At 39.5% G+C, this 14,248-nt stretch overlaps 1 protein-coding gene across 5 annotated transcripts in view; it reads left to right on the top strand.

Annotated features, from left to right (window-relative positions):
* The window catches only part of EPHB1 (EPH receptor B1), a 763,406-nt gene that overhangs the window by 738,124 nt on the left and 11,034 nt on the right, over positions 1–14,248 (top strand). For all 5 annotated transcript variants that reach the window (XM_069108696.1, XM_069108697.1, XM_069108694.1 and 2 more), the window contains exon 13: positions 4,881–5,030. In XM_069108696.1, the coding sequence (XP_068964797.1) occupies positions 4,881–5,030 (150 nt within the window). The remainder of the gene's footprint in view (positions 1–4,880; positions 5,031–14,248) is intronic.

Below are 14,248 nucleotides of genomic sequence, written 5' to 3'. Positions count from 1 at the left end.
TCTGTCTCTCTCTCTCTCTCTCTCTCTCTCTGTCTCTCTCTCTCTCTCTCTCTCTCTCTCTCTCTCTCTCTCTCTCTCTCTCTCTCTCTCCCCTCCCCTCTGTCTCTCTCTCCCCCCTCTCTCTCTTCCCCTCTCTCTCTCCCTCTCTCTCTCTATCTCTCTGTCTCTCTCTCTTCTCCATTTTCTCCCTCCTGTCTCCTCTCTTCCTATTGGTCATTTATATATTTAATAGAGAGTTTGAGAGGGCAGGACTTCTAAAATTTTTTCCCACTCCTGACCCTTTTTCACATTTTGGCACCATTCATTAAGGTGCTTCGTGGCCTGAGCACATGTGCAGTGCAAAGTGTGCATGCTTTGTGTTCAGAACCAAGGCTGTAGTGAAATAGCAAGAATACAACATAGACAAGCACTTCCAGAAACACCTCAGATTCATTACTCGTTTGAGTTTGAATAAAGTTTTGGTCATTGCACATTCAGAAAACTTTCACTCTTGCTAAGTTTTTTGTGACTCCCAAATTCAGTTACATGACCCCATATGAGGCTGCAACGCACAGTTTAACGAGTGCTAGTCTAGGGGATCTGCCTAGTTTCTTAAAATGTGCAAAGAAAGAGGTGCTACAACTTCATTTTTGAATAAATAATAAACGTTTCCATGTTTACACGAAGTTATTCTTCCAAAGAGACAACTTAGCAGAAGCTAAAAAAAAATTCTCCCTTGGCATATAAAAAGAGGAAAAAAAATCTAAAAATTGTTTTTGCCTCCTCTCAAACTCCATATAAAATATATAGACAGCCAATATTTACATGCACCATTCAGCTAGAAAAATATGAACTAGGACAATTTGATGTGATAGAAAGTGATGGAACTACAACTCCTTTTGCTCATCATTTTCTGTATTCAGTGACTTTCACTGGTGGCTAGAAGTTCTTTCTTCTGGCTAACATAAACTATTCTTGCTTCAGTGTAAGTCTACTCTCTCTATGACAATCAGGATTAAGTGACTTGCCCAAGGTCACACAGCTAGTAAGAGTCTGAGACTGGGTTTGAACTCAGGTTCTGCTGACTCTAAGGCCAGAGCTCCACTGCACTCCCTAGCTGCCTCAAGCCTACCTTCTTTTGTTCTGTCATTAGTGGAAATATGGGCTGACTGGTCACCATCCCCAGAATAAAACTGAAGACAAGTTACAATAATTATTATAATAAATATTTCTGAGCATCAAAAAGCAGCTCTTAAAATGTGAGGTTTCTAACAGTGTAAGGCAGGTTGAAGCCGGGGAGGCATCCAGCACTGTGCTTCTGTTCGCCCAAAATGTTGTCATTTTGACTTAGAGACTAAAGCTCCCTGCTGGTCTTGGTTGAGCAAGAAAGCTGCTGAAGATAAGCTGTCAGAGTGGCTCCTCTCACCAGGCCGTTACCACCTTCCTCAGGAGAAGGGACCCAGTGACAGGGTGAGTTTACGTGCTTAGTGATGCCGAACAGCCCAGGGTGGCAGGAGGGCCGTGAGAAGCCTCACTCCAAGGACTGCAAGCACCTACTTTACATGCAAGAGAGAGCAGCTCAACAGCTGTCACTGACAGCCTGTGGCGTCTGCTTTCAGCCAGGGGAGATGAGGATACCTTTGAATTCCCAAATTACACATTTGAAATTCAGAGTAACCATATACACTCATGAATGTGTGTGTATGTACACACACATATACACACACAGAATTTCTCTCTCTCTCTCTCTCTCTCTTTCTCTCTCTCTCTCTCTCTCTCTCTCTCTCTCTCTCTCTCTCTCTCTGTCTCTCTCTCTGTCTCTCTCTCTGTCTCTCTCTCTCTCTCTGTCTCTGTGTGTCTCTCTCCCCTCTTCTCTCCTTTTCCATCCTTTACACATACACATGCATAGGCACATACACCATCGTGCTCATACCTAGAGCCACACAGATAAGCTTCCTCAGACCCAACTCCCTCTTATTATTATCATTTTGGGGTGACCTATTTAGTGAATCAGGGTTAACCCCACAGGAACAGGCACTCAGTTTTGATCTCCCCCATACCACATGTCTAGGAGACGAGTAACAAAGCCAGCCAGTCTCTCATTAATCTACATGACATCCATCCAGACGTTTGAAAATATCTGGGTGATGGGTTGATTTTTTTTTTTTTGGCACCATGTAGATACAACTAAAGGATACATTTAAGTTTGGGGGTGGGCTGGGGAGAGAATGAGGGGGCGGGCAGAAGATCCTGTCACAGCTTCGGCCTAAGACAACCCTTCAGGCATTTGTCATGTCTGCTGGCATTTGAGTTGCGGACATCTCAACACCATAGAAACCAGACGCAGCTCTCAGGGGAAATCAAGACTGTCTTCTTTGCAGAAAGCTGGATGTGTGCCTGGGGAGGTCTAACCCCCTATCTCCTTTATTCATATCAGGCCCAGGGTAGGAATTTAGATAAAAATGCATTAGATGTTTTGCTCTCTTTCTCTTGCTCAGATTAACCACTTATAAATTTTTTAAGTATTTGGGAGAAAGTCAAATAAGTATTCCTAGTACAGTTGAGTAGCTCAGGGAGAATAGCCAGTGTAAAAATAGCCCAATTTCTAGTAGAAGGAGAAGATAAATCAAGAGCTGGCCCCTTTCAGCTTTGTATCCACTTCAACAGACACATTTTTCTGTCCTTCAGTGCTGAAGTCCACATTGACTTAAGTCTGGAGATTGTTGCTTTCATTCATTCACTGTCCATAAGCATTTATGAGTTATCTATTGTATATAGAACAGTGTCCTGGAGCCTGGGAGAGATAGAAAGTGTTAAAAAAAAAACAATTTTTTTCTTATGGAATTAACAACTCAATAGGGCTGACATGAGCACAGATAGCTATAATATATAATATGTTTAATACAATGTATAATAAGGTAGTGTGGCAGAGTGATAAGATTACTAGATTTTGGAATATTATTTAGTTCCTCTCTCTTCTCCTTCCTATCTGTGTGGCTTTGAGTGCTTTTTTTTTTTTTTACCTCTCTGAACCTCAGGTTCCTTAGGTTTAAAATGAGGGGCTCAAGATGATCTCTAAGCCCTCTTATAGCCCTAAATCACATGTTACTATGAACACAGAACAGTACCAGAGAAATACGAGGGAAACGTGTTAAAAAATAGTTTAAGGGGGAGCATTCTTACCTGGCTAGGAGCTGTGGAATGGGATCTGGGAAGATTTCATAGGAGATTTGTCATCTTAATTGAGCCTAAAGATTGAAAATTGGGTGGAAATTTATCTTTCGGCATATTGAGACCTAGCAACTGGGTTTCTAAGGGGCCTGTTTAAAAAAATGACCTGAAGAAGAAAAGGGAGCATCTCATGCCTACTAATGTATGTAACAAAATGGCCCCATACTAGACTCAGGATGTGGCTCCTAGTCGGTGTACTTCCTACCCCAGGTCATCCAAGGGACCCCCTTCCTGCCAATTTTAAATATATCTCTAGATATCAAGATAAGACAGGTTCTTCAAACTCTGTCAGAAAGAATGGAGGAAAAGGAAATATAAGAGGCAGGGACCTTAAGGCCTGAGACAAGCACCCCCTACAATATATGGCTGTGGGTAGGTAAGTGGGAAGTTGGAGGAGTGTCCCACAAAGGGAGAAGAGACCCAAAAGATTAGAGTCGTAAGTAATAACCAAGGCATCTGGGGACCAGTGTACCAGCACCATGCTGGGCAGAGATGGAGAGTCTTGGAATGGGGAAGGTGGCAATAAAAGATGGGAACTTGGACAATCTAGGGACTAAAGTGATGCTGTTGATGTATGCTATTAAAATAGAAGTGCTTGGTAGAAACAGTCAGATCAGTATCTCTAAAATCTAAAAGAGTTTAAGAACAATGGATTAAGTCAGAAGCTGCTCTGGTCTCTCAGTCTTAGCACATCTTCTTCCTTCATATTTTATTACTAGGGTGGTTCAGGAAAAGCAGAATTGTATTTTTTTTGTCCCTACACTTCTCAAGTTAACTTAACAATGGGATAGTAGTAGAGTTATGATTAAATCCCACTTTTAGTAGGAGGCCTATCCTATTTCCTATTCATCCCCGCATCCCTCAACCCCCAAGTGCTTTCCCTCTGAGAATAGCTCCCCTTTACACTGCATTTCTCTTGTCTGTGCATAGTCATTTGTGTGGCATCTCCCCCATTTGAATGTGAGCTCCTTGAAGTCAGGGTTCTGGTTTTTGCCATCTTCTGTATCCCAACAAATCAAATCAAATAACTTTATGAGAGATGGAGAGAGATATTTCTCAATTACCCTTAAGAAAATGCTGAGTTTACTTTTACAATTTCCTTTTTTTTGTTTGTTTTTGGAGGGCAATTGGGGTTAAGTGACTTGCCCAAGGTCACGTAGCTAATTTTTGTGTTGTGTCTGAGGCAAGATTTGAACTCAGGTCCTCCTGACTCCAGGGCTGGGGCTCTATTCACTGAGCCACCTAGCCACCCCAACTTTTACAGTTTTCTACCCCAGTTCTCTAGTGATGAAGGCATAAGGAGACAAGGAAAGAAGGCTTGGAGTAAGAAGACCAGAGTCCCAGGACTGCTCTGTTACCTTGTTTGAGAAACTTCTCATCTTAGAAATTCAACCCATTCCTCATCATGAAATGGGAATATTGGAGCACATGGCCCCTAGATTTCTCCTGGCTCTGATGCACTATGATCTCTGTTCTGCAAGGCCAGACAGCAACACCTACTATTTTATAGTTTGGGGCCAATCTGAAGCTTTCATACCTAAAAATGCTTAGAGTGATTAATGTTGGAGATCAGGCAAAATAAGATATCATGCAGGATGAGAGATTGGTTAAGATGAGAATTGTCTTTGAGTAAACACAATGCTATAAAAAGTCTGGACTTTTCCTTTCAGGGTGGGAAGATCCCAGTGAGATGGACAGCCCCAGAGGCCATTGCCTACCGCAAATTCACCTCTGCCAGTGATGTCTGGAGCTATGGAATCGTTATGTGGGAAGTCATGTCATTTGGAGAGAGGCCCTACTGGGATATGTCAAACCAAGATGTGAGTATCTCAAGAATCAGCAACATGAGATTCCTGATGTTAACTGATGTCAACTTGGGGGAGGTCTCTAGTGGAGTGTCTTCAGGTACTTTTTTGAAACTTGTTCTGTTCCACATTTTTACCAATGACAGATGAGAGCATAGGTGGTGCACATAAAATCTATGAATGGCCTGAAGCTGGTAAGAATATAAAAAACAATTACTTTGTACTGGTTGACAAAATCCAAAAAGATTTTTACAGTCTAGAATAATGGAACCAAATAGAGTAAAATGAAAATTCATAAGGGTTTACCTTAGACACTTAGGGATCTGATACTTAGCACAGTGCTTGGCATATAGAAGGTGCTTAATAAATGTGTATTGATTGATTAAATATATGATATTGATGGTATTATTTTCAGTTCAGAACATCATATTTTAGTAAATCCAGTAATAATCAATGATCAAAGCAATGAGGATGATGAGAAGACTTGAAATCATGCTGTATGAGCATTGATTCAAGGAACTAGATTTTTAACCCTTGGAGAAGACCTGGAGGGAGGGGGCATGGGAAGTGTTATTAAGTGATTGAATAACTATCAAATGGAAGAGAGATTAGATTTATTCTCCTTGACTCCAAATTGGCAAAAGCTTCAGGGAAACAAATTTCAAGTCTACATAAAGAACTCCCTAACAATTAGGGCTAAAGTAAAATGAATTGCTTGAAGATGTACTGAATTCCCCATCCATGGAGGTCTTTCAGCAGACCCTGGAGGATTATCTTCTAGGGGTATTGTAAACTAAATATATACTTCAGGAAAAGATTGAATCCAAATTCAATTTCAATTCAAATTCTATGTTTCTGTGATATATGGGCAATACTTGTCATTTTTAGACAAAATTACTAATATGTATTTTATATCACATATATTTCTCAATATACCCTTTCCTCTCCCTTGTCATAAAAAGTCACTACTTATAAAGAATGAAAGAGAAAAAAATTAGAAAAACTAACCACTATATCTAAAAATTTTGATGTTATGTGCAGCGTTCCATTCTCATATTCTCTGATTTCTACAAAGAAGTTGGGGGAATGACCTTAAAATCTTTTCTTTAGGGCCAGTTTCTCTCCCTCTCTCTCTGTCTGTCTGTCTGACTCTCTCTCTCTCTCTCTCTCTCTCTCTCTCTCTCTCTCTCTCTCTCTTTCTCTCTCTCTCTCTCTCTCTTTCTCTCTACACACACACACACACACACACACACACACACTGCAGCAATTAGTTTCTATAGTTTTGTTATTGTCCATTTACATTGTTGTAATTATTGGGTATATTATTTTTTTGGTTATTATTTCACTTTACATAATTTCATATGTTTTCCCATATTTCTCTGTATTCTTCATATTTGCCTTTATTTATAATATGGAATCATTATTCTATTACATTATATATCAGAGTTTGGTTAGCCATTCCTTAAATAATGACCATTTACTTTGTTTCCAATGCTTTTCTTCAAAAAATATTACTCTAAACATTTTAGTACATATTAGACCTTTCTTTTTTGTTATTGACTTCCTTGGGTCATTTGCCTCACAGTAGACTCTTTAGGTCAAAGAACATGGACATTTTAATCACTTTCTTTGAATAAATACACAAGGAATAATTATAAATTGTTTTTTATACTGGTGCCAATTCAGAGGTCCACAGATAATACATTAATATTGGGTATGACTTTTTAAATTTGAGGATGAAGAACATTCTCCCATTTTCACTTAAGGAAGGTTTAATGTTGAAAAGAATTGGCTTAGGAGACAGGAGACATGGCTTTACTATACCTGATAATGCAATGAATTAGCTGTAGGGTTGTCAGTAATTCTCTTCTCTCCTCTCTGAGCCTTAGTTTTCTCATGTGAAAAGTGAGGGGATTAGACTCCAGGGGTGGAGAACCTGTGTCCTTGAGGCCACATGTGGGCCTCTAGGTCCTCAAGGACAGCCCTTTGTCACAGTTTGGATTCGGTCCAAGAGCTGCACTTGAGGATCTAGAGGGCCACATGTGGCCTTGAGATCACAGGTTCCCTACCTCTGGACTAGACTATCTCTGAAATCTCTTCCAAATTTAACATTCTATGATTCAAGAGAGTCAAGGGCTAAGACTAGGAAATACTAGGGCTATCCTTCAGCCTCCCACTTTTTGTCTGCCCTCAGATGCATCATCACAGTTACCCACAAGTATTAAAGGATATAGGAAAAAAGGTTTTCAATCTGATAAATATGTGGATTGGATAATAAGCTTGGGACTTTATGAGCTGATGTTTCTACTACTTCTCCAGGCCCCTCACAGGTGGTAAAAGAGAATAGGGTTGTTGTCCAGTCACTTTACAATCGTGCCTGACTTTTTGTGACCCCTTGTGGAACTTGCCATCTCCTTCTCCAGCTCATTTTATAGATGAGAAAACTCAGACAAATAGGGTTAAGTGACTTACCCAGGGTCACACAAGCTAGTGTCTGAGACCAAATTTGAACTCAGATCTTTCTGACTCCAGGCCCCCCACTCTATCCACTATGCCACCTAGCTAGTAGAGAGTATGTGCTTATTTGAATAAATGAAAGGGGTAAAAGCTCTATTTTGAAATGTTCCTTTAGGGAGACCACAAATAAAACTTACATTACTGATTATATTTGACACCCAAATTTCAGGCTCTTCATGTAAGGAACTAATGTTCCTCTATTCTACAAAAGGTTCCTGAGTTTGAAACATCCCTGTGTTTGATATATAAGAATAGTTAGCTCAACAAAACATTAAAAAAAAAGAAAAGAAAAAAAGAAAACATCTCCAGAGGCTGTGAAATCAAGCGAAGATTGATTGGTGGTCTGCAGTCTCAGTGAGAGTTTTCTCTTTATGATTTATAAAGAATGATTGGACTGCTATTGTAGCAATATGTATGATACCAACTTATCTATATTGAGGCTTATTTCTGGTACTCTAGGACCCCTTCTTTGTCACCTCTCGGTAGGTCCAGGCCTGAGGGATGGTTGAGGCTTTCCATTAAAGGTATGACTGGGTGAAAACCTGTGTATTCAAATGTAAGTTCAATATTGTGCATTCATCACTACGGTCCAGTGCCAGATATCTGTGACTGTGAGACGGCCTATTGTCTTGGATTAGCCATGCTTTTTCTCTACTCCAGTGGTGTATATCATATATAATTGACTATTGATTTAGAGGCTATTTTATGTAGTGCAAGTACTCCAAGATGTGGTATTTTGCACCCACATAATCAGATGACATAGAAATAAACATAAGCCCATCTTGCATTGCTCAAAAAAAAAGGCTTCATGAAGCAGCTTCTTTTTACATGTAAGATCATAGGATTTAGAGCCAGAAGGGCCCCTCAAGACCAATATCACTCATTTCCAGATGTAAAAACTGAGGCCGATAGCCTGAAGATGGTTTTGCCCAAAGTCACACAGCCAGATCCTCTGACTTCCATTTTGTATTCCTCTCTTGACATTGGATTGTAGAGACTGTACAATCAATTTCATTAAAAAAAAAAGGTGGGAGGGGGAGAAAACTCTTATCTTGGAGGTAAGATTTAGCATTCAAAGAGATCCTGAGTAAACACATTTCTACACCTTGGGATGACACAGAATTTTTGATGTAGGATTTCCATAATTCACAAATCAGTATCATCTGCAAAGTCGTGGCAAAACACAGCTGAATCTCATTCCCTGGAATGCTTTCTCAAAAAAAAAATGCAGAAATTTTATAATGCCTGAGCTTGCCTTGTCGTGAAATGACTGAGATTAAGGGTGGGGGGAGGGAGGAAAGGAGTATCATACCCATTCAGAAATCCCCCTAAATCATAGCATAAGGGATGGAGGGGAAGTAGCCATGACTCCAGACACAGCCTTCCTCCTTCGAAACTATTCAAGTGGTAGCTGCAATGGATTTCACAGATGACAATTGGAAGGCTTTCAGAAAGAGAATTGCAAAGGCAAGTTAGAGTGCTGGTAATTGGACTTCAGGAGCCCAGGAAGGCCTTTGAACATGCACAGAGAGTTTGTCAGCCAGAGCGAGAAACTTGGAAGTTCTAGTGCTCAGGATTTGATTGACAGAGATAATGAGAGTGCCAGTCTCTGTGGAGAGGAAGTGCGGTTTTATTGAAACATCAGAGCTCAAATTAACCTCCCCATGCCCTGGTTCCTTCCACAGCCCTGCACACCTCCACTTCAGTCTTTGCTTATTCCAGAGTTGAAGGTTTGAGCAAGGACCGCCCGCCGTCCAGTTCATTAATGGGGAATAAAGCACCAGCTTGTGTCCGAGCTTTTCCTTTGGAGAAGGATGGGGGCATGGGGAAAGATCATGGCTCTTTTTTCTTTCAGAGGTTTAGCCACTTCAGTGGATGGAGGAGAATCCTTCTATAAGGCCTCTCTCTCTGCATTCCAGGGATTCTGATGCACTGCTTTTCAGGTCAGGGTCTGTCTTCCTCACACATAGAAATCTACCTGGAAGAAAAGCCTGTTAAAATACAGTTAACTGAAAGAGAAACAGTTAGGGCCTCTTCATTGCATCAATAGAAACAAAGACCAGGTCCTCCCAGCCAGAGGTGCCAAAATAAAGAGGGATGGGAGATATAATTGAGAAACATCAGTGAAGGCCTAATCAGCAGATCTAGATAACTCAGGCAAAAAGCCAAACGTTTTAGTAATACGAACCCTTTAGACGGGTTCTGTTCTGCTTTACCTCACTGTTTTCTCTGAGCAAACTACTTGGATCTCATTCTAACCTCGGATCTACTAAGCACAGAATCACTAACTGGTGGCATTGGAAGGGATCTTAGGGGCCATCTCTTCCAAACTCTTCTCAATTTCTATAGGAGGTAATTGGGATCCATAGAGGTGAGCTGACTTACCCAGGGGCACAAAGCTAGCTAGTGGGACCAATGGCCCTGAGTCCCAGTGTGGTGCGCTTTCTACTGAGGAGGAGGCACGGCTTAGCAGACAGAATGCTGGACTTGGAATCAGTAAGACCTGAGTTGGAATCCTGTCTCAAATAATTACTAACTGCATAATTCTGGGCAAGTAACTTTTCCTCTCTTGGCCTCAGTTTCTTCATCTGTAAGGGGTGATATAAGGGTCTAATGAGATGATAAATATGAAATGCCCTTCAAACCTGAGTGTACTTTATAAATGTTAGCTGTTAATATATTATTACTTCCCATGCCAAGTAAGCCAGGTTGTCTTTATTTTATATTACTTTGCTGAAGATTGGGTCAAATGTGTGTGTGTGTGTGTGTGTACACAACAAACATATATACACGTGTGTATGTATATAGATATGTGTATAGATATACATATATTACACATATACATATGTATGTATACATACACACATATCTGTATTTGAGATTTTTAAGATCATTGCTTAAGATATCCCATACCCCAAGATTTAGTCCACTAGCTTGCATTCAATTAAAAAATCACCATTAACTGACAGTGACTGTCAGCTAGAAAGACTCTCAAAAATGCATTGAAAGGTTTTTCACAGTGGGGAGGTTAGACAAAAAATGCTATATGAACCAGCTTCTAATACAAACCCAGTAGTTTTCAAAATAATTCTTAATGAGCAGAACTTTGAGATGAATTTGTACAATAATAGTATTGAAAGGAAAAACAAGTTGGAAAGACTTAGGAACTCTGATCAACATAATGCACCACCATGACACTAGAGTACTAGTGATGATATATGCTATGCACTTTCTAAGAGAGAAGTAATGAACATAAAGTCAAAATTGAAACACTTTTTTTTTTACAAAGCCATATGGGAATTTGTTTTTCTTAACTATTACTGTTTACAACAGGAGGAAGATGTTGTTGTTTTCTTACTCTCTCAGTCTGGAAGGGATGAGAAAATCCCAATGCAAGTGAGGTCCATTTTGTACTTTCCTTTGATCTATGGCTTCCCATGGCCAACAAATTCATCACTTAGTAGCCAGTCTAGCGTCAGGGACCCCCCTCTGCACTTAGCCAATCTCTTTCCCTCTATGCTTAGCTAGTCTCTTTCAAGGAGAGAAGATAATGAATTCCTGAGACTGTGCTCAAAGTCTTTCCACCGTGCTCTATGCCACATTAACTTACCCATCCAGATCCTTGGGTCTCTTCCACCAACATAACGGCATCTATGGGTTGGTGATTTCATCGCTGTAGTTATTCTTTCCAATGGTACAGATGGAAACCAATCCATACCTTTTTATCCTGTTCAACTCTTGTCCGTATCTTTCTGCAAATCATCAACAAAGAGATCCCAACACATTAGGGACTTTCTTCTAGGAAGATCTCTTGATATGCCATGAATAACAATGAAGCATATGGAATAACCATTAATCATTCTTGATATTGGACCAGCCCATCTCCTTTTCTCATTATACATCTTTCTGATGACACTCTATATTGTGCTTCTTTTGCATAATTTTTCATTGATGATATGTTGCAGCCCACTTCCCCCAACACACCCTGATCCTCTCCATTTCCCTATGTGTTATCCTCAACTTTACTTCTTCATAGATTTTTGGTATCCACATGACATTCTTCCAGAGATGATGCCTTTTTAATGGGGGTGGGTGTGGAAAGGGAAAATAGGAGAGAAGAGAGTTAATGCATGTAGTTTTATTGGAATCTTGTATGATCTGCACAATCAGTTGTGCATGGTTTGCTTAAATGCTGTTTGCAAAAGTTGATTTCCTTTTGATATCTTCATCAAGAGTGTCCTTGAGCTAAGTGCAGATAATTCTCCAAAATATTGTAGAGAAGGTAAAATAGACATATGAGTTGGCAGTTAATGATGTTTTCTAAGATGACTTTTATGTATAATAATGGAGTTCATGTTTTTTCTAAGCAATCATTTATCCATTTTAGGATATATTGAGATTTGTTCCATAAGCACCATAAAATTTGCGATATCTCTAGCACAGAAAAAAAACATCTGTCAGGAAAAAAAATCCATTCTGGAAAATATTCATTGTTTTGTCACCGTCTCCTTTTCCTGTTGTTGTCCCTCCTTTTCAATTGATTTAGAAACAGAAGGGACTTACTACAAACCCTTCATTTTACAAGGAAGGGAAATGGGGCCAAGAGAAGTTGGGTAATTTTTCCAAAGTCTCACAGGTAGTAAATGAGTAAGAAACTGAATTCAGGTCCTTTGATTCCTAAACCAATGAGATTTCCAGAGTATAGTTCTTCCCTTCCCACATTGCTAGGTGGCGTAATGGATAAAACAAAGGTTCTGGAGTCAAGACCTAAATTCAAATTCGGCCTCAGCTGTGTGACCCTGGACAAGTCACTTAACCTCTCTCTGTTGTAATTTGCTCATTTGTAAAATGAGTATAATTGTAGTATCTATTTCACAAGGTTATTGTGAGGACCAAATAAGATTATATTTATACAGTGCTTAGAATAGGGTTTGGCACACAGTAGGCACTTAAAAAATACTTATTTCCGTCATTATTTCCTTCTACTATATTTTAATTTTGTACTTAGTTCATTCTCCATCTATAATATCTATCCCAAATAAATTTACTAATGAAAAACTTTTCCTTCCTTCATTCCCTTCCCCTTTTCCCTCCCTTCCTTCCTCCCTCTCTTCCTTTCTTCTTCCTTTCTTTTTTCCTTCCTCCCTGCTTCCCTTCCCTTCTTTACTCCTTCCATTTCTTCCCTTCTTCCCCGTCTCTTCTCTACTTCCTTCCCTTTTTCTTCCTTCCTTCCTTCCTTCCTTCCTTCCTTCCTTCCTTCCTTCCTTCCTTCCTTCCTTTCTTCCTTTCTCTCTTCCTCCTTTTTTTCCTGCCTTTCTCTTTTCCCTCCTTACATCCTTCCTTCTTTCCCTTATTCCTTTCTTCTTTCTATAAACTATGTTTTTACAGTGTCAATGAATGCCAGAAAATTCTGCTGGTCTCACTTTGAAGTTTTGCACTCATCAGCATGAAAGCAGATGAGTGGATCATTAAAAGTCTGATTGTATGAGAAGCCTCATATATGCACTAGTCTGATCAGTTCTTTTAGGTAACCTCTAGAAAAAATTTCTCTCTTCTCTAGACAAACATTGCATTTTCTTTCTCCCTTACTACACTTTTAACTTCCTACATTATTCTCTTCTTTACCTGTGTGCCTGTCTTATATTATTTTCTTTACTAAACCAGAAAAAAACTAGACCATTCATTAAGGGAAGTGACAAGTTTTATGTACTGTAGTATCTTCCATAGCACCTATTATTATACATAAAGGCACCAATAAGTAATGGTTGAATGGAATATAATCAACGGTCACATGTCTCTTGGATAGAAGTAACATATTCATCTGAGAGCTTCCCTGGGATTTATGGCAGTACATGGCTCTGTGTCCAAAAAAGTATAAGGTTTGGAGATAGCCTAAAATACCCAGAATATTATTTGTCTTTGAAAAAAAGCTATCTTAGAATTGCAGGTGACCTTGGCAGTCTGACAATGCTAATCTTTAGGATTGGTGTTTCTATTGGTATTAGGATTAGGTTCTGCACCAGGGGAATATCTTTCCTAAACCCTTAAAAACTTCTTGATACAAAGGAATCAGTGATCTTGAGTGAAAACTTTCTAAGCATCCATGGTGACTTGGGAAAGCTTAAACAAAATTCCTGAAGTATCAGGATACTATTTGAAAGATGGATTATTTCATTAGCATAGATATAGACTCATAAAAAAATTTATAAATCATCCCATCAGACCCCCTTTACTTTAAAGATGGAGAAACTGCAGCCCCAAGAAAGCAAGTGATTTGCACAAAGTCACAAGGCCAGTGACAGGGCAGTAGGGAATACAATTTAGCTCCTTGAAAGCAGAAATCATTTAATTTTTGTCTTTTGATTCCTGGCCTGACAGAATGCCTGCACCATAGTAGATGTTTAATAAATGCTTGTTGATGGAGAGATTGAACAGAACCCATGTCTTCCAATTCTCAGTGAGCTGTTCCTTGATGACACCATAGTTATAGTCATTGGAGGCCTAAACAGATAAAGTATTCTTCAATGTTAATTAACAGATATAGCTTGTCTTTAACTTAAAGAACATTAAATCCTCCAAGAAAGTTATCTCCAATAATAACAAATTAAGGACTTAATCGTAATGGTGAAAGTAGTGATAATGTCACCAGAAGAACTGTGGGCTCCTCCTAAGGCCTTGTTATTTCTTGAATCTCTGAAAGAAGTCAAGCAACTCAC

This window comes from Petaurus breviceps, unplaced genomic scaffold (assembly GCF_028583685.1).
Source record: "Petaurus breviceps papuanus isolate PSGF00001 unplaced genomic scaffold, PetGlider_PUasm1.0 90424, whole genome shotgun sequence".
NCBI lineage: Eukaryota > Metazoa > Chordata > Mammalia > Diprotodontia > Petauridae > Petaurus > Petaurus breviceps.
This window is presented reverse-complemented; position numbering and strand designations above follow the sequence as displayed.